This window comes from Oreochromis niloticus, linkage group LG6 (assembly GCF_001858045.2).
Source record: "Oreochromis niloticus isolate F11D_XX linkage group LG6, O_niloticus_UMD_NMBU, whole genome shotgun sequence".
Classification (NCBI taxonomy): Eukaryota; Metazoa; Chordata; class Actinopteri; order Cichliformes; family Cichlidae; genus Oreochromis; species Oreochromis niloticus.
In genome coordinates, this window is record NC_031971.2 from 40,650,509 (window position 1) to 40,671,943 (window position 21,435).

The following is a 21,435-nucleotide window of genomic DNA, read 5'->3' on the forward strand; positions in this document are numbered from 1 at the left end:
CACTGAAATCAAGTCCATGATCTAGAACAGAAACCTGGTATTTAGAGGACATTAAGTCAGCCCTGATACCAACAGATCCAAGCATAATTTAACCAGAAACAATTAACCTGTGGAGTCATAAAAAGTCTGCCAAGCAGGCATCGTTTTGTAGAAGTGCCTGGAGGAAGTCTCAGGGGACGACTCTGTTTGTTGGTCTACCATTACAGACCAGACTGAACTGTGGTCTCCTTAAAATGGACCATAATGACTGCCGTGTTCTCATTAGCCTCCTCCTGTGGTTTTAAATGAAACTCATTGACTCTTTGTATCTGCTGGACTGATGGAGTCTGGCACAGATGTCCACAGTGCCAGTGGATCCTCAGGTCCAAGCTCTAACTCCGCTGTGAAAAATCGCAGCGTCGTGATGAAATATAATCAATTCCATGTTGTTTTTCTAGTTTCATATAAAATGCAGATAAACAGAGACTGCAGGGAGGTTTGTCACTAGATCTGGTAAATCTAGGCAATCCTCGACTTCTCTTCTAGCCCCATGACGCAAGATCGACACATTTATGACTTACAAGTTATGACATTCACAAGATTTTTACGTCGGTTTACACCGACGTTGAGGTCAAAGTCACTGAGATTCAAACTCGTTTGAGAATTTTAGCAGATACACTTAGGAGCTCCAAACTGATACCAATGTCACCTCGTTCTCGAGTTATCACATTGACAAACTTAGGTGCCCACACCACCCATGCTGGGAGACAGCATGGGTGGTGGCCTTTTGGTGGCAGCACATGGCAAAAACACTGTCACAGCGAGCATGTCAATATGCTCACTGCTGTCCCTGAGTAAAAACTACATTTTTGCATTACAGGGTCTTTTTGAGATATGAAGATACCTGCTTAATCTCCATGGCAAAGTCCAGGCAGACAAAGTGTCCCAGTAAAAAACTGGATCACCACAGGATGCCAGAACAGCTTGAGTACACCATGACAGTGGTTCTCTGGGACTGCTGTGGCAGGACGAGCTGGTGTTTCGATCATCCTCATCAAATTCCCCGAGATCCCTCCAGACCACACATGCTTCATCATAACCATGATCTCTCAGAGCAACTTTGTATTGATTTGCAGAGACCCTTTACTAAGTGGGAAAGTGGACCAAGGACCAGGAGAGTGGACCAGGGACCAGGAAGGTGGACCAGGGACCAGGAGAGTGGACCAGGGACCAGGAAGGTGGACCAGGGACCAGGAGAGTGGACCAGGGACCAGGAAGGTGGACCAGGGACCAGGAAGGTGGACCAGGGACCAGGAGAGTGGACCAGGGACCAGGAAGGTGGACCAGGGACCAGGAGAGTGAAACAGGGACCACTTTTTTGATCAAGTGACTAATTAACAACACCAGCCTTCCCTCTCTGTCCCTTCACATCACTGCCTCCTCTTACTCCGACACATCATATAATTTAACTAGTCACATATGCAGATTTATTTTCTCCAGCTGGAACGTTGCTGCTCCAGACACTGAATGGTTCCCATGTCTAGGAGAGCCCAGAGGGAGAGATCCAGGATGGTGGCCCAGACCGACTATCGCTCACTTGGGGATGATTCTGGTTCGCCCCGTCCCCCTGATGCTTCATAAATCTATTTTTACTGGATTAGCAGGTCCTAAATTGTAAGTTACTTGTTCAGTGATACACAAACAGACCTGTGTGCACACCACCTCACACAGATGAGACTGTGACTTAACCAGTTTCCAGTCTGACAAGGGAGCTTGTCGACACTACAGTGAAACAGCTGGGTCTTGACTTGTAAGGCCAATAGCTTCTCACAGAGGCAAAAATAAACGACATCCGGCTCCACGGTTGAACCCGTAATTATGTCAGGTCAAGCCTGCAGACACATGAAAAACCCGACTGAACTCTTCTCTGCTGGAATAAATAAAAGCAAATGCATAACAACATGTGCGGCGAGTGTGCAGAGAGAAGAAAATGTGCATGTGAATGAAAAAGATCAGGTACACAAAAGGATTTCAACATTTCCTGGAGAGGATCAGAGGATAACACACCACTCCACTGACACGCATTAAAAGAAAATAAGCTGTAATTAACAGCCCCACTGTCAGTGTCTTTGCATTGAAGACAGAACATAAGCACATCGGGCCAGGAGGCTGCAGGAAAGCCTTGAAAAGCAGGAAGGGGGCTGTGGGATATTATATGAGCTCTCAGATGTGTTTGCCTTGGCATAGTCTCCAAGTGATGTCACCATCATCATCACCACCGTTGCTCCACTTCCTTGGCTCAGCAGATGACGACGGCGCACACATCCAGCTCTCAGACGAGAGTTCCCGAGAGCTCAGAAGCTGCTCCTGACGCTCCGAGTTCTGCATCCACGCTGCTTTTAAACACGCCTGGTGAGCAGCTGCTGTCAGGCCTCATACGCAGAAACAGGATCACAGGGAAAAACTACTGTGCAACTTGAGCAAACATGAATATTCATGACATGAAATATTCAGCGATGTGTGCGCTTAACACCAAACGGTGCCTGCGATCAAAGTTATATGAGAAGAGTCGAGAGTTTCTAACAACACTTGACATTAATAACTGGTTTTTATTCCTGTTACAGTTTCAGCTTTGAAGAATTATGAAAACAAAAACAAACTAAATGATTCCTTTTTCCTTTCACTTAGCGACATGCATCAAGTGAGCGAGGAGTCAAGGAGCCACTGGTAATAAAAGGGAACGACCATCTCTGAACCGGGGAGGCGGGGGTGGGGAGGGTCTGAGGGTAGTCTGCGGTGCACTCGTTATGCAAATGAGCTGTTTGTAAGGTTGGGGGAACCTGAAGGAGTCATCTGGATGTGGAGGAAATGTTTCCTCCACATCCAGATGAACAGGATCAACTTTCTGGGATCAAGTAGAGCTTCACCACCACTAAACTCACTCACAGTTCATTAACTCAAAAACTTTTATAAAAAGTCATAAAAGGTTTGAACAGGTGAGATTTTCACGGCACACCACCTACGTGTGGACTGGCTGTCAGACCTGGACACATGGAGTCACTGCAGGGATTGTACGGTCAGCTGAGCCCGTGTCCCACCACACGATCACCTTTACTTGCTTTCATGTGTTTACATTATCTTTCAAGTTCAAAGGAATGCCATATTTTCAAAAAATAAGCTGCTTCATAATTTCATAACATCATAAACAAAGCTGCAGCGAGACGCAGCAGGTCTCTCGACTTCCTGAGCCACATCGAGACAGAACCAGCTTCCCATGTGACGCCTTGCTCTGTCTAAACTTCCCATAAAAATCGTCTCATTTCTGCTGACTGTGTTCAAACTGCAAACAAACAAAACGCCAAATAAACAAAAATGTGAAAAATGTTGAGCTTCAGCCTAAACGGACTCAATAAGGCACATAATGACTCGAAGATGTGCGAGCTCCGGATATCTGAAAGAGAATGGACTCCTGTGTAATCAGAGTACAGATAAGAGCTGAGCGACGCAGCGACGTGCTGTGTCTGTGCCAGAGTTTCTGCTGTGAGTTGTCCAAGCTGCTGGCTGTCAGTGGCTGTTAGCACGGAAAATCGGATCCAGCTCTGAGGTCGCTAAACAGAATTCCAACGGGGGGAGAGCAAGGTAAAGCGTGGAGCGTCTGCTGATGAAGCAAACACTGTCGAGGTGGTGTGTGTGCACATATATGATTACTGGACAGTCCTGTCCACATATCCCGACTTCTCCGAGCCAAACAGCACCTCCAGGTGGTGCCAAGCCCAGCCCAGAGAAGCAGGAGGCAGGCGTGTGTATATAAAGGGGTTTGAAAAGCAGGAAACATAATCAAGAGGACAGGAGACAGCATCCAGAGAGGCGCTGAGTGAGCGTGGTTGTGTGTGTTTATGCCACTGTACAAACAGGAAGAATCAAACTAAATGTCAAGCAGTTCAAAGCGTTTTTAGGAAAAACCGCACTTTTCCCTTTGTTTTCGACACAACACCTGTGAGCTACGATGTTTGGCTGTAGATCTGAGTCAGCACTTGATGCTTGGCATGTAAACTGAGAGAAAAAAAAAATCCACTCACCGCTTTCGCTCTTCTCGATCACGTCCACCGTCTCGCCGGCCTTCAGGCTGATCTCAGAGTTCTCCTGCCGCTCGTAGTTGGCCACGGCCACGTACTGCTCCAGCACCATGGGCTCCGAGCTGTCAATCCCTGAGGGGAAGAAACATGCTGTCAGCCACCTGCCCGCCGTGGCACCCCGCGAACGCCCACCGCAACCAACCGCACTGCCGCCGCGCGCCCGGTACGTCTCCATCGGCCGAACCCCGCTCCCCGCCGCTGTGCGTCCCTGCCCAATCAGAATGCGACCTCGCGACTTGGCTGCATAGTCCCAAACGTGTGGCCATACAGCTGAGTCGACCCTTGGCCCGCAGCGAAAGACCGAGGAGCATCGGAAGGAGTCAAAACACAAGCGAAGAAGCGGAGGGAGAAGTTTGTAGGGGCTCCATCTCACATCTACAGAGGATCCATGACCCGAGGCAAACTCCCAAATCCAAAAAGGAAAGAGAGAGAAAAAGGGGGGAAAGAAAAAGGAGAAACAGCGGAGCTGCTAACGGTCTGAAGGGAAGGCTGGGGAGCGAATGAGTGGAGGAATGGTGAAGTTTCCCTGTGGAAAATCAACAGTGCGGTTGAGAGGAAAGGCCTCCCCTCCGCTGCCTCTGGGAGCCAGCCGTTGGACGGGGGAGTCTGAGGGGGGGTGAGCACACCAATCATAGCAGTCGGCACTGCTGGCCTTAAATAGAAACATATGAGGAGACTAGAGAGAGAGAAACAGGGAAGGAGGCTGGGTCCATGTTTATGTGAAACAAAAGAAGAAAGAGTTGCAGTTGGGTTAGCCCGCTCTGTTTTCTCCCTCTGCTTCGCTCCAGTGTTTAACCTCTTAGACGCCAGCGCTGACTTTACTCACGTCACATGCTGCCTATCAGAAACACTCATTTGGCCACAGGGAGGTGAGCCCATGCAGATTCAGATGAACTTGACTAGCAATTACTCCACATCCTGTTGTTCACAGAGACACGTTAGTGAGTTTCAGGAACCGAACGTTAATGCAGGAAGTAAAAATAAACAGGTGCTGTGGGGCCAAAACACTATAAAACATACACTTTCCACACTGGTCCAATAACTGAACCCTTTGAGGTCATTACTGGTGATAACTCCCACCCCGAACTCCAAAACTGTTGATTTTACTAGATTTTAGAGAACAAAAAGAAAAATTCAACCATTTTCTGCCACCTGTGTGATTTGTGGTGAAACAGGTTCAGCAGCTCCTCTGGGAGACGCTGAGATGTTCCCCAGCCAGTCGAGAGACATCATCGGGGTCTGTCCCGGGGTCTCTTCCACACACAGTGATGGACACAGCTTCTACATCTCAAAGGTGACGTCAATGTGGAATAGCCTCAAACTCCCCTTCTTTATAAAGACCACCAGGGGGCGATACCACTGGAGAAAAAGCCTTGGGAGCGATGGGAAAACGGCTTTCTGACTTGACCTCAGTAAAGACTTTTCTGCTGAGCCTATGGTCATGTATTTGGGATCATATTGAATAAAAAACAGAATTAAGGCCACCTTGTGATTTAAATCAACTGTGTTGGATGAAGGGCACATCTAAAACCTGCAGGACAGCGGCCCTCGAGGCCTGGAGGTCCCACCCCTGGTTCATGGTGTCCTCCCAGGACTCCAGGAGGCAGTCAGATGATGGCGTAGCGGCGCTGCTCGCCGCCTGTCCTGAATGGCCGAACTCCTCACCCTATCTCTAGGGGAGAGCCTGGACACCTTAGTGGGTGTTAACTGTTAAGGTTAACTGTCTTTAGTCCTGCAGTACACAGAATACAGCACTGAGGCATGTTGGAAAATGTTAGGCATTTAGTGCTTTGTACGCCTACAACACAGTTAAGCATCTTGGCATGTGAAGCAGAACTGGCATCGAACACCTTGGAATGCTCACAAATTTACTTCACCACTGGGTGAGGGCGGGTATTCCACTTTAGCATCTCCTCCAGTAGGATTAATGTGTGAGTAAGTCAGCAGCGTATGTGGAGGACGCAATCAAAGCCAGCCTGAAGTAATAAAGCAGCACAGATCCAGCTATTTAAAAGCTTTACGCTGCGGTAAAGGCAACCACGCCTTGCTGAGCAATAAAGACCTGTTTCCTTCTTCTTCGATATTCCAAAACATTCTTTGTCCAAATTAATGCTGTTTGAGAAAGTTTTACAATTACTTTTTGTCCCTAAGCAGCACTTTGACAGTTTTAAAGAAAGAACAACTTTCGATATCTGAGCTTTGGATACGTGAAGCTACGTGAAGCTACGCGCTTGTCAGGAGAAATGTTCTTAGCTGGAACATCAGCTGTTGTTCTTCTTTGGTCGCCCTCACTCATCATTCCTGCACTCCCACAGTTAACCGAGCTCAGCGGCTGCCATCAAAACAAATGTGAAAGATCAGACTTGACACCTTATTTCAGACCAATGCACTTCATGCACCACATGCAGGCCTGAAGTCCACGTTCTGCAGCCAGCTGCTTTATCGCTCCGGCAGCTCTATCCATCCGCAGATGGATGAGAACGCTGCAGAGAGAGAAGCTGAATTTAAGCGGATGGGTTGGGGGAAAGAGGGGGGGACATGCAAAGCAGATGTTGAGAGAAAGCTGAAGTGCGAAAAGAAATAAACCGAAAAACTGAAAGGGATGCAGCTGGCATGTCGCGCGAGCACAGCAGCGCATGCATATCTACCTGAGGCCTCTTTCCTCGGGCTGTCTGTAAAGCCGTACATCCACACTGCAGACGAGGAGAAGGAAGGAAAGAAGCAGAGAGAGATTATTCAGTTTGACGGCATGCAGAAGCAAAACTATGTTGCAGCGCGCCGCTCTCACACCCACTGAACACGAAATAAACGTGGCACAGATGAGATCCTTTCACATTTAGGATCCACGAGCAACACACCAGCTCCACTTCTTGCTACACCCATCCCACGATGCCCTTTTCATCTTTCTCCATTTCTTCCATCGCTCTGTGAGGAATGTCTGAGAGGGGCGTGAGCCACTTCTAAAGCCGTTCCCGTCTCCCCACCGAGAACACCAGCAGCCCCAAACCAGGAAATTAAACGCAATGCATCAGAGGAGACACAGCTACTACACTGTGATGATTTAAAGCGTCGTCTCGAACCAGACCAAACTAAACGAAGCACGTCAAAGTCGGAGCAAGGATCAAAGCATGGAGGCGCCTCCACAACACTAGAAATGACGCAGCTTATTTAACCCAACGGGAGAGGCCTGAATGCATCTACAGCACCTCATCTGAAGCTCAACATCTGAAACGTCTCGTAGTTCTGGAAACAGTGACTGTGCAGCGTGTGGCTGAGACGCAGCCCTAACCCGACCCCAGCGGTTCGCTGGTGACCCGGCCGATGGCGGTCTTCTGTTTCGAGGCCAAATGGGTGAAAATGTTTCATTTGAACACTAAAGAATAAACACGAGGATGAAGTGAGGTATGTGGAGTGTTGTAGCATAAATAAGCTGAATACCAAACAGGATAAACGAGTCTGACGAAACATTCTCACAGTGTTTCTATCAAAGCTGTGGAAACGAGCATCAAACGAGCATTTTCACAGGAGCATTTCTGACAGTTTTACACTCTCAAATAAAACGGCAGACAGTGAGTGTGGCGTGCACTACAGGGAGTCGCTCAGGACACCAGCACACATACAAGCAGTAAATACTCCAACCACATCATCTGTTTTCTGCAGCACACAATGCTGACGGCAGCAGACGCCTGAGCAGGTTCTCAGACTTCTTTAAGATGGGAACAGCTTAAAGCTGGAAGTGTTAAATATCTTTGATAAACTGGAATAAAGATGTTTACAGAAGCTAAACAGAAAAAAGTCTGTGTGTACGTTTTCTGAGCGAACAGCAGTTTAGAAATAAATCAAAAGCAGCTCTTTATCAAATAAAGCACCGCAGAGTCAAAGGTGCTGTCCACATTTAAATTCAGCACTGAGGTAAACGGACGCTCTGATTCGTGGCTGTACTGGGCGCCGTCCCTGCCGTGAGGCCGCGGCTCTCCTCCGTGGACTCACGTGAGATAATAAAGACTAAATCCCCGCTCGTCGTCCTCCTGAGCCTCGGGAGCTTCGGTGGATTGAAGTTAGTCCCACAGGGAGGCATACGGCTGGTCCCAGGTCAGCCAGGGTCAAATCCTACACACTAACAGTCTACCGTTATTATTCCCCACCCGCCGCTCTCAGAGCCACACTCGCAACATCTGAATGATATTAGCTCTGCTCTCCACCCTAGGTCCTCCACACTAACCCGCTCCCCCTTCAAACAAACACGCACACGGACACGTAATTCTTTTCAGGTTTGGAGGATGACGCCACAAACCAGCCGACCCGGCAGCGTTTCCTCTGCCCCGTCGCTGCTCGGGGTAATTTTCCTGCATTTCTGACCCCAAACGTCTACACTACCCTGCAATTAAGAGCAGACGGTCAGAAATGACATCTCTGAGGTCCTTTTTCTGTGTTTGGACTGAAGGGGCCAATCAGCTGTCTGTCTAGTTTTTCTGTCAACAAGTAGATAAGTTGATGATAGTACAAAAGTTGATTTTGCTGACGATACAGCACATCCTGACGAATCAGTCCATCAACAGGATAAACATGTTGCCTGAGGACTGTAAGGACTACGACATGCAGCATAACTGCACATCTGTACAACTTTTCTGAAGCACCACAGGAAGCATGAACGCTTTGATTTGAAATCTGAATATGATGCATTTAAATTCCCCCAAAAATCATTGTGTGATTTGCTGCTGATGTTTGTAGTGTCCATGTAACTGATAGAGAGAAGAGATGTGCGATCAGTTTATAGGAAACCCCCTTAGGCAGCATCATTAGAAGACATAGCATACATTTTCACTGCTATGCAGATGACATGCAGCTCTATCTGTCCATGAAGCCAGGTAACACACACCAATTAGTTAAACTGCAGGAATGTCTTACAGACATAAAGACCTGGATGGCCGCTAACTTTCTGCTTCTTAATTCAGATCAAACTGAGGTAAAAGTACACCTACGCTAGCTCTGAGAGTCTGCACAGTGGTACCTTGTGCTAAATGCTAATGGAAGTTAGCCATTGATGTGACAATGCTAGCAGCTACAATTGTTGGCATGCGCACCGCTGCAGTTTAGCATGCTAACGTTTGCATTTAAACATCAGAAGAAAACACAAGGAAAGCTAATCACAGCTACATTCCAACACAGCAACTGAATATAAGACTGTGTCAGTGAGTCATTATCTAATCAGGAGGTCAAAGCTTTGGGGTCACATACAGAGTATGAACCTATGCACACAGCAGTGACCCACTGGTGCTGAACTGGTGCTGAACACTGAGAGTGGAGAGCAGGCTGAGCCTGTCGGGGGGAGACGGAGCCAAAGACACTTATGATAGAATATTTAATCTGGGTGGAGTACGCGAGCATTTTCTCTGCACTTTTAAATATTTATCAGATAAGCAAAGTCCATTAATCCCCATTAAAAATGTCAAAGTGAAGCTCCAGCCTTACCTCTGAAAAGCCATTACACAGCCAGCCAAGGCTGCTGTACCACAGCAAAGATACACCGTCACCAAGACAGAAGGGACCAGTAACAAATTACAGAAACCAGCATCGATTCAGTGCTCGTGAAAAAGCTCAGCGGCCAACGGGGACGCCGGCGCTAACAATGTCAAACGGCGGGCAGAACCTAACTCGTATTGATGCCACGTTTAGCAATGAGAGACGCCGAGTCTGAAACATCAGAGACAAACAACACGCGAGGAGACGCGTGAAGGTCAAACTCCATATTACTGGATCTGCAGCTCGAGGAGACAATGGTCATTTCCAGCTGAAGTCGATCCTCACTTTACCGTCTTTACCTGATGTGACAGCACTGTGCTGACATCGTTACTGCTCCAATTAGGTGCTCAGTGTGACGTTAAAGGAGGAAAAGTCGACAAAAACAAGAGTTTTATTGTTACAAAGTGGCAGCTAATGGAGGTGTGTGTGTGTGTGTGTGTGTGTGTGTGTGTGTGTGTGTGTGTGTGTGTGTGTGTGTGTGTGCGTGCTCTGACAGAGGAGCTCCTGAGATGGTCTGAGATCCTCATGAGCAGCGACAGCTTACATGCAAACTGCTCAGCACTGACTGTAAAACTGCTAAATGGCTGGATTTTTGTACAGTCACTGCTTGTAACACACACACACACACACACACACACACACGTCAGTACGCTGTCACGTATGAAATCTTATCTCTTGCGCCACGTAAACAAACAAGCTCCTGCCGCACAGCTGCGCCTCCCTCCTGCGTCCGCTCCGCTCCCATGGAGGAGTACGAGCCGCACTCCCCTCAAATCCCTCAAACTGACACTGTTTAACTCACACATGTGTCCGCCTAACGTCTGAGAGACCCGCAAACGACTGCGTCAGCAACACTCGCTGAGTGTTGTCATCACATCTGTGGCATCTGACCTTCATCGTGGGGGATTACGTGCGCTAAACAAGCGACACAACTTCCATCTCATCTGTTGTGAATTTGTGTACTTAATATTACACAACCAGTTAACGTCTGTTGTGAGAAACATCTTGTGTTTTGGGGAAAAGTGTTTTGATTCGGGGGAAGTGATGGATGCACCGCCACCAACGGTTTGTTTCAAATTAACAGAAGGCCGGCTGTTGGCAGACGCAACCAACATCATCTCTGCGCACAGCAAACAAAGGAAGGCCAAACACAGCAATGTGGCAACAGACTAAACCTGCCTATGATTTCACAACGTAAAGGCCAGAGGACAATAACCAGCACTCAGACTGGTTTCCTGTAAGCCCCACGTCGCACAAGCCCTCCATCACACATCAGCATCTGCAGCTGTCACCAGTGATCAGCTGTTCTCGTTCCATAATATCGACCATAAATGATTAAACAAGAATGATAAGAAACCAATTTTACTTTTGTCAACACAAAGCTGTGCTTTATGTCTCGTTTGTGGAACAAATGAAAGGACTGGTTCTTCATTTTTATGTCCTGTGTTGTTGGAAGTTCAGAGGAAAACTGAAAGCATCAACAGATCGTCCGTGTGTCGTCTGCGCAGCACAGCTACAGCCAGGGTCTGCTAATCAGGCTAATTAGTGCAGGGTTTGGTCTAGACGACAGAAAACAGGAGAGAGTTACTGCAGACGCCTGGTGTTTGTCGAGGAAAGTGTGGAGATCAGAGATTTGTTCAATATGACATTCAGTGAGCCAAACAGTCCTGCAGGAGTCAGACACATGAAAAACCAAAGAAGAAAAAAACAGAAATGACAGTGAATTAAAAAACTGAGCTGAACACGTCTGAGTCTGAGTTTGATTAATGACTTGATTCATAATAACAAAACAAGCAATTGTTCCAAAAGTAAAGCGTTGAATTAGCCAAAGGTACAGCCATCGACTGATACTATAGGCATGAATATATTGTTAGCTAACAATCAATAAAACGTCTTAGGCTGAAGGTTTGGCTAGCTGTTAAAATGTTAGCCAGCAGTTGGGAGTACAGTGCTAACAGTAAGCTAACATTAGCTGTGTCCCAATTCCTAGGCTGCATCCTTCAGAGGACTCAGCCTTCACGGTCTACGTGGGCTGTGAAATGGGACGGTGCAGCCTTCAGCTCTGCGTCACCGCTGTCTCGGTGGAGTTTAATAAACGGGACACTGGAGTAAACTCTCGAGCGTTTCACACTCCTGTTTAATCAGCTGTGTGAAAACTAGAACTTTACTCTCAGCCAAACTGATTTACTCAGGAACAAATAAAACTGAAAAAAGCCAAACAACATTTTTAAGTTATCTGAGTGACGTGTATATCATGTTTAACCTGAGTAGCAAAAGACTGCGGGGGTCTGAAAACGATGTGCTGGGAGTCCACTGTTCTCGCCGGCTCTAGTGACCCTTGACCTCCCGGTCAGCTATCGAGCTGGTGGGTAACAGACGTCTCCGAAAACGTCGGAGCGCTTTTGCAAATATGTGATGTCTTGATAAACCGAGCAGATATTTGAAGTTTACACAGCCACATTCTCACCTGAAAATATGTTAAAAGTTTATTTTGTGACCCAGAAAGAGTAATAAGAGTAATATTAAAACTAAGTAGCGGCCGCCATTGTTGTGGCCACGAAGGACACACCCGACCCATCCTTCACATCTGGGGAAAAGGAGGACCCATTTGCAGCCTACGTTTTGGGACAGAGCTATTGATGGAGCGCTAACAGTTAGCTGACCGTAATTCATTATTAAATCAATAATGTGAAATTATTTCAAAGGACATGTGAGTCACAAAGATGCTGTTCTGCAGTGTGGATGTGAAAGGTTAAAGGTCATACTGGATGTTAGCTGTGATGTGCTTTAATGGTCACATTTAACCAGAACTGGACCGTCCCCTCAAACTTCAACAGCGATACCACCGGAGAAGACGATGATGACTTGCAGTATGAAGAACAATGAGCAGTAAGACTAACAGCTATGACTGTGTAAATGTTGGTAAATGAACAGGAGCAACCACAATGGATTGTGGGGGTTTCTCTGTGTGTACAGCAGATAGTGAATGGTTTGAACGCCGTTAGCTCGACAGCTAAACGGCTTAATCAGCTTTGTGTATTTCACCACCTCTGCGTGTAAACGCCGACATGGTTGGTATATAAGAACTCGATCTGGTTCTGCCATTTCCAGGTCTCTGCCACAACCAAACCACAGAAGAAGTGTGGCGCCTTTCCTTCGTTAGGAGATACTGTTCCTTTACTTTGCACTTACTGAAATGTTTCAGACGTTTTGTAATCTCTCTGAAATTTAAAGTAGAAGTTCAGACACCCTGTTGCAACACTGACTGACTTCATGATACTTGAGGTCGCGCTGCAGCAGAGACGAGTGGGTCAGTGGGGTGCCGTCCAACCGGGCAACATCCCAAAGACTACGTCGGCAGAGACGGAGGTTACAGGAGCCGCCTGCCTCAGAGCCTGCAGTGAAAAATCACAAGCTGGCTCTTCCGCAGAAGCAATCAGCCTCCGAGAAATCAAATCACAGCGAGGTACGTGGACGTAACTGAATAATAACCCCTCTCTCTCTCTCAGCTCTCTGCTTTGAGGCCAAAAATAAACTCATGATCATTTGCCAGAGTGTTCTACTCGGAGGAAATCACCTATCACAACCTTCAAGCTGCTTAAAAATCAAGACAAGTAGGCCAAGAGAACCATAGTCTCCCATATCCAGAGCCTACTTCCTGCATTTTCCCTTCAATAATTCATAAGGAGGTATTTCTACAGCCTACCAAGCCTTAAACATGCAGGGTTCCCATATATGAGTGACTCACATGTACCAAGGCTTTGTTAAGCAGCTATTCTGTTGCTAATACCTTCTAAGAGCCATGCATTTGCTAATGAGGCTAAAGAGCGTTCACAGTCACGGTTTTACAGTCAGATGGTTGTTTTCTGCTGTTTTTGCTTATTAGCCAATCAATGACATTTATTCCTGAATGCTATTAACCTTTATTCTGTTACAACCATGTGTGACAGCCAGTGGAGGCATTAAAGCTTCTTTTTGTTTGACTGATCAGGTTGAAATTAAAACTACTCTGAGACACCTCTCCGTACCCTCAGAGGCACCTGTGCTGACGAAGACACACCCCTTCATCTCCTATGTTGAATTATTAAGGAAACTAAACGTGTGTCACCCAGAATGCTTCGCCTGTCACTTCGACTGAAGACTCGGCGAAACAATCCAGCCGTTCTGATCGCCACATCAGATCTCTGACAACTTTATTCTGACATCCCAAAAAGCTACTAGATAATTCTGAACCCCACCCTGGGCTGTGAGGCGAATCTGCAGCCAGAAGGAAACAGCCTGACAGCTGTTTGAACCCAGCCCAAAGCCCAGAGCGGGGCTAGCAAACACACCACACACTGACATCACATGGGCAGCAGACAATCCACAGTCCTGTTTGTGACACAGCACACACCCCCACCCCCCGATGGGGATCTCAAGGAGCAACAAGTGACAGAGAAGGAAGGTTAAAGTCAACTTTAGGGAAGAGCAATGAAGAAAAATGTTGGACTTACCCGACTTGCGCTTGGAGCCATAGTCCCTGAGAGAGAAGCAACACAAGAGGGACATGGTTAGTGATCAGGCAGCTCGGGCCACAGCACGGCACACGGTCACCACATGTGGATCTGCAGAAGCTGGCGGCTGCACTCATGCACGGACGCACGCATGCAACCTGCTTTAGCGCACTAACGAACGCGTGTGTTCGAGGGCGAGAGAGAGCGAGACAGAGCGAAGGATGGAGAGAGAGGGAGGGACGACTTTGGCCAGCTGCCTGCACTCCCCGCAACAGACACAAATCAGTCATGTGACTCTACAGCGGCACCACCATCCTCCTCCTCCTCCTCCTCCCTGTCAGAGAAGGAGGAGACCTCTCCCCACTTTTGAAAGCAGGAGGATGAGTTGAAGATGCCTTGCTTAAAGGACTCTAATGGGATTATGCGACTAAGCTATAAATCGGCAGTGACAGATTTGTGTGCGAGGTTGGCCGAGCAGAGCGCGTCTGCTTCTGTCCTTAATCAATAGCGACTTTTGGACCGAGGCAGCGTGGCGATTGGGTGAAAACAGATGAAGGCAGAATGAGCTATTCATAGAAACACAGACCTGACAAAAACCTGTCCATCCCCGCATCCCATCATCCCTCCTTTCCTTCCTTCCTTCCTCCCAGCCTCTTTTTCTCTTTTGCTGGAATCCCAACTTTTCCCAAGGACAAATACAACCCTCAGCTAATCTCAAATTCAGCCACGTCATCCCTGCTACAGTACAGCTGGAAATCAAACACAGGCAGTAGAACTACTGCATGGTGCTGCAGCGAAGAGCTGAATCCCACTAAAACCTGTGCTGGAATATCAGCTGATGGAAAACCACAAAGGTGACTTACAGCTACGCTTGGTCTTAGCCACGTGTGACTGCCACAGCTCTACTCAGGGTTATTAAAGTAAAAAGCATTTTAACAGCTAAATAAATGAAAAGTAGGACTGAACAAAGACAAACTTATGCATTGCATTCATTCTTTACTAAACAAGTAACTTAGCAGTGCCTGCAGCAGACAGTAACCAATGCTTTTGGTTGGTCAGAAACTCTTGAAGGAATTTTAAGAAGTTTCTCTGATTTGTGTTGCAGTATATGGCGCTCAGCTGGTGCAGATTTTGGCCCCAGTATATTGTGCATAAGTGCATGTAGGCACGTGTGTGGTCATGTAAGGTCTTTGCATGTATGCACACACAAGGATCAGCTGCAGCTCTGAGATGTCCTTGACTTGGACAGGTGGCCTGGGCGGTCCTTGTGACACGGCCCACTTCATTAATGAGGGGCTTCATCTGGTCATGTAGGACGGCTGATTACACTGACGAGGGCAGAAGCAGCCCGGGGCAGGGTGGCCGGTGTGACCGGCGGTGGAGGTGCCCTCTCACTGCACGAGGTTAATGAGTACCTTCTCTTGGCTCTCTCGACTGCACTCAGGTCCCGGCTGGACGCATCAGGCACAAACGCCTGGTTGAAGAAGCAGCTCCTGATTCTTCGTGTCACTGCGCTGTCTTCTCTCCATCCCTTCCTCCAGTCCCCTGTGATCTGATGAGCTGTATCTGCCTCTTTGTGACCGCCCGCAGCAGATGAATAAAGCCTTTATACCGACCTCTCCACTAAGATCGCTGCGTGCTAGCAACCAGAATATGCTTCATTGTCACCAAAGTGGGACACAGAGTGAGCGGGACTTGACCCCTCATCTCATCCCATCCATCTCGGGCTACACGGGACACACGACCTCTAAAACATGGGGAGTGGATTTCATTTCTGCCAGTGTCCAACCAGTTAGAGTGTCTGGATGGGTCTAAGTGGAAAGTATGCTTCGGAATGACCGAGCCTCAGTGCGGGCAGGATATCTGCCAAGATGTTTGCCCTTTTCACTCAGGATTTTCCGTCGCGGCTTTGAAAGATGCCGATATCCTCTGTTGGGGTGCGAGGGAATGTTTTACATTTCCAGGGAATGTTAACTGCCGTGTTCACATTTCCATATGCCCGGTGCTCTTCCTTTATCCACCTAATCTGCTGCGGTTTAAAATAGCTTTTATTTTTATTCCAAAGTCTAACATCATTCTCACACATGCACTGCAGCCCTGCAGCCATTCAGCCCTGCAGCTCTGCAGCCCTGCAGCTCTGCACTTCTCTGGACGTTACTCGACGGAGGTGCATGTGAGAACGTAAATGTCTGATGCAGGGTTGGACATTAAATGTTTTTAAGCCTCACAACATCGACCAGGTGACCAGTGACCTGTTTGGAGTCAGAGTTGGGTTAACAGGTCCCCCTTTGTACTGAAAAGGCCAAATGCACGTTAGACACTCCAGACGTTCAGGAATAAACACGCTCGGCGCGCTCTTTACAGCCGCCGGTGCCATTTGACCCTTTGAAACCTGGATAACAGTCTTGTTTATTAACACCAATCAAATAAATTCTGTTAATTTGATCCTTTGACTGTGTTGTGGACGAGTAGAGAAGTCCCAGGTTCCGAAACACAGAAAGGGAACGGTATAGGCCTACATGGCAAAATCCAAATGACCCCGTATGTAAAAGGATGGCCTTTCCATCAGCCACAAACAGCTTCATACACGTGCTGGATGCCTGCTGGGTTAATTGAACAACGGTAAACGATCTCCACCGAGTGGCAACACAATAGGTGCAAGTGTGAGACCTGGAAATGGCTGGTTGTAACTTATCAAGGAGGTGAGGACAGGGCCAATGAATGAGGGTTTTTTCCTCGAGGAAAACAGCAGCAGAATGAAAAGTACTTTGCTTTAGCGAGCTCCCTGGGAGCCTGTTAAGCTATTCACGCTGTGCACGGTTTGAAAGGCAAATACAACCTTGAAACGCTCTAAACAACAAGTTCCAATCAGGAGAGAAGCTGGGACGTGAGCGAGTCCTGGTCCAACTGTACAAGTTTGCACAGGTCATTTTAAAGTGTGGCTTAAACCATCAGATCCTAACAGAGTAACTACAGCATGTCTGTTCACAGCCGTCAAAATAGAAAATGAGCTTGTGTCATGTGTGAGCTTTCAGACCTGCATGAAACAGCTCAACAGGCACATTACTCCAAATACAAACTCATTAGCAACACTGACAAAGAGCAGTTAATTACAGCAGCAGTTAATTAGCAGCAGAAAATAAAGTGCTGTGAAGAGAGTGTGTCTGCAGCAGAATCAGAGAAAGAGGCTTTTTGGCTAAACAGCTAACATTTAACACTAAACCAGGACGTGCCAGCGGGAGCGCTGCTGGCTAGTTTTGGCTTTATTTATCGAGGTAAGGACCTGGAGGCATCTGTAAAGCATTAGGCCGCAAAGGAGGAGCAATGCACCAAGAGAAGCTGGGAGAACAGAAACACGGGCTCCAGAGTTTAGCCAGTGACCAGAGTCCCTGAGGTTGAAATCAAACACTGCCCTGGAGCTGCCAGCTCTCTACTCACATCTACTGGAGGTAAGAGGAGGAAGCAGGAGGTGAGAGGTCATGTGTAGCAGCAGTGCTGGGAGAACATGCTCATCTGGTCCCTGTGACAGATGTTCACAGAGGTTGTTGTTGAGCTTTTGTTTTCCCGTATTTCAGAGATTCTGTAACAAACTATCTGTGATGACAGATCATTGAGCGCACAGATGTTCACGGCGATCAGTCACGCATCATTAAAAATGGATGTTGTTTTGATAGCAGCGGTGTTTTCATGACAGTCAAAATAAATGACGGCGTTCTGTGTGAAAGGTAAGCAGAGAGAGGCAAAAACATCAGCACGCTGGCCAGAAGTCGCAGAACAGCATCGACTGTCAAAACAAAACACGTGTGTCCTGAAGCTGCGAGCCGTGTGGCACGCGGGCCGGCCGGTCAGCTGACTGAGAGGTTCAGCCAGGATGAAATGTTTGCTGAATATTCGATTTTTGCCCCTCGAATTCTCAACAACAGGCTGGTTTCAGGGTGTTAGAGAAAATCATCATCACTGAAGAGCAGAGCTAAACAAATACTAAATCTTTAACACTGTGACCTCGTGGTATGAAAGGAATCACACGTAAGAGCAGCTCCAGCTCAGTGAGGTCAGAGGTCACAGGTGCCAAAGCTGCCGTTTCATTTTCAGTGGCTTCAGTTTACAAAAGAAACTTTTTAGTGGCCTCAAAAACGATGGATTTCCTAATTAGAGAGTATGAGTGGGGCTGGCAGATAAAGGCCTAATCGATGTGTTTACCACTATTAGCGTAATGGATGCAACTTAATGATTCTCACTGGCCTCCTGCTAGGCTACCCTGCACCACCAGTAAATAAACACTTCCCCAGATTATCGCCTTAGCCTCTCTCTGCTTCCCTCCCCGCCGAGGTCATCTCTAAGCCTCGTCAAATCCAGACCTCAGCTCCAACCTCCCGCCCGTGACCCCGCCTACTCTAAGCCCCCCCGTGGACCCCCACATTACCCTCGGGGCCACAACAAGACTGAGGCTCACTCTGGGCATTAGCTGTCCAGACGAGTTTGGAGGAATCAATTAACCGCTTTGTACGCGGCAGCGCCGTCACACTTGGCGAGCACAGAAGAGAAGCACGTACAGCTGGCATGGAGCAGGCAGCTGAAGGCTCAAGCATTCAGTTTTGTTTCTCCTGATCCTCTCCACCGCACGCTTCTCAGTCACTTATCGTGGAAATAGCTTAATCGTTTACAGAAAAGTGTTTCCTTTATTATCCATCGATGAATTTTTCATCATTTTTCCAAGTTGACGCCGTCTCATGTTTGATTTTGTCCTGTAACTTCATCATTTAATAGATGGTGAGAGCAGCAGACAGGTGAGGAGTGCGCATGAAAGAAAAATGAATGATGAGTGAATGAAATATGAGAAAGGTTGCAGAGTGACTCGAGGTCAGTTCACCGAGTCAGTGTTTCAGCCTGAGGTTCACATGTTGGATCTTAAAAACCCCTCAACACTCTCTGCAGAGCGATTCAGCATTCAAAGCCTCAGCAGCAGACTCAGAAATCATGACCTGGATTGTACAGGTTAGGGTCAGAGGTCAGGGGTCGTCACAGGAACATCGAGCTGCTCGGACACGCCTCATAGCCTTCACCTTTAACATTTCTGTCTCCATCTCCTGAGACGGCTCTGTCCTTAGGCAGACACCTGTGATGCTAAGGACACGCCCACTTTAACATGTCGTCAACTTATGTTTAATATTTTCTGTGCACCATCATTTCTGTCCAGGCTGCTTTCAGTATTTATTTATTTATTTTAATGATTCTGATGAATCAGTTTAAAAACAATGTCTGAAGTTCACTAGCAGCACATTTTCTCTTTTTACTCACTTTCAGATTATTTCAGTGACCACTGTGGGTTTGTGTGTCCTGCCCAGCTCTTCATATAATTCAGTTATTGAATGAAGTTTAAATGGTAACCTGTACTAACAGCTCTCTGTCATTTAAACCCCAGTTTAGGCTTAAATGCAGAATCATTTTAATCTTCGGCTCAGCTGGAGATGAGCTCACCCTGTGAATCAGGACGGTGAACAGAGACACCTTTAACCTCGGTGACCTCAATAAAAGAAGAATGTCATTAACACGGTGTGAACCTGCATGGTGGATGTGAGGCCGTCTCCTGTCGGTGACAGAGCCGACCTCCTGGGTTACACCAACACATCGTCGCCCACAATTATTCCCAACGAGCCCCATCACCAGGGGTAACACTGCCGCTTAACCAGCCCCCTGTTGGGAGCCCGAAAACTGGCCAATCACACAAGTTCATGCCTTATCCAGCAATAATCTGATAATCTTGCAGCATCTCTACCCCGCCAGACACAAGCCAAGGTCAAAGCCTGTTGTTATTCACAGAGAGGGCTGTGAGGGGCGAGATGAATGATGACAGCATCACCGTGGCCTATAGGAGGGCGGCGGGCGAGGCCTTCATCATGGCTCAAATACAGCATGCGCATAACAACACAGTGATTTGTCAACGTTATGGTCCGCAGAGGACGGATATTCCATTTAAGCTGATAGTTATACGATTACCAACCGTGAGCCCCGACAGATAAAACAAATCACTGCCCACAGCCATGCAAATTGACTCGATAAAAATGCAAGATCTGCAGGAAAAAATGCCAAGTAAGAGAAGAGGAAATAAAATATGTCTCAGAAAAAAGGGGAAAACAGACGGAGAGGAGGGCAGGAAGCTTTGGCCGGCCGAGAAATTCCACACGGTGGAAATATATCTGACAGAGAGGCTCGGCTACGAGGACACACGCTCGATACGTTTATACATGAAGCCCGTGGGAGGTGTGGGCTCCATCGGACGGGTTTGTGATGCAGAGTACGCCACCGTGTGGCCAGTTTTTAGAGAGTAGTGAACGACTCTGAGATTACTGTCCTAAAGACCGCTCACACAGTCAAACACTCAGTTCTTGGCTTTGGTGATCGCTCCAGTCCTCACTCTGAGTTCAAACACCTTCAGCCTGAGCTAACGCGAGCATTCAGGAGTTAGACACCCCGACTGTGTCAGGCACAACCTTGTAGTGTTACAGTATTTTTTCTTCTGTGAGCAGAATCGGCTGTTAATGCTTGCAGATGTCTGAAGGTTCTCAGTCCTCCAGGTCATCGTAGCCTAAGGAGCTCGGAGAGAACAGAGTCTTCCTCAGGCGGACTCTTCAGACTCTTCATGACTCTGAGCTGAGTTGTAGTGTAACAACTTTCCTGTCAGATGAAGAAAAATCCTAGATTTTCTTTAATATTCTACCTCAGTAATCATCTTGTGACACCTTGATTCATTTGGCATCTTTAGCACACAGACTGGAAACCAGAGCTGAGGCGTCAGTCTGATGTTTGGAGGAGTTAAGCCGTTCCCGGTGTGTGAAAAACGTGTGTAGTTGTAAAAATGATGTGTTGGAGACATAAAAGCTCCAAAGACAAAGCCTTTGCTTTGATATCAGGCTTTTGCATCACAGGAGAGAAATATTTTTGCAGTTTTCTTTCTGCAGGGCACTTCGACGCATCAAAAAGCAAACAAAAAAGAAGAGCGGCGATCCGACTAAAGCTCCATTAAAACTTCACTTATTATCAAGGCTGCCGGACTTCAAAAAGGAGCAGCTGATGATTGCACGCGAGTGACATCAGCTCAGTCCCACTTGTGCCTGCGCTGCAGTACGCTGCTCTGCAGACAGGGGTCGACGTTGCACTCTCACATGGAGAGCGTGACGGTGGGCTGCGCTCGGGGTCTCCGCTCTCTTTGGAGCTTTGATTGATGGCGCCGGTTCCTGCGCCGCCCTGCCAGGCATGCGGCTCCTTTTCTAATCAGATCACAGTCACAGGATTCCATCTTTCAT

General features: G+C 47.5%; 2 protein-coding genes across 9 annotated transcripts in view; one reads left to right on the plus strand and one right to left on the minus strand.

The window, feature by feature from the left end:
* Window positions 1-21,435, plus strand: part of LOC100707400 (high mobility group protein B2) — a 642,043-nt gene that overhangs the window by 336,245 nt on the left and 284,363 nt on the right. The gene's annotated exons all lie outside the window — the stretch shown is intronic.
* sh3pxd2aa (SH3 and PX domains 2Aa) overlaps window positions 1-21,435 on the minus strand; it is a 98,154-nt gene that overhangs the window by 31,018 nt on the left and 45,701 nt on the right. For 3 of the 8 annotated variants that reach the window (XM_025908409.1, XM_019360520.2, XM_019360521.2), the window contains exons 6-8: window positions 14,132-14,157; window positions 6,764-6,808; window positions 4,059-4,187 (exon numbers count right to left, since the gene is read on the minus strand). In XM_025908409.1, coding sequence (XP_025764194.1) covers window positions 4,059-4,187; window positions 6,764-6,808; window positions 14,132-14,157 — 200 coding nt within the window. Of the gene's footprint in view, window positions 1-4,058; window positions 4,188-4,257; window positions 6,744-6,763; window positions 6,809-9,587; window positions 10,036-14,131; window positions 14,158-21,435 lie in introns of those variants that run through there. The other 5 variants (XM_019360524.2, XM_019360525.2, XM_025908410.1 and 2 more) reach the window with 4 other exon arrangements.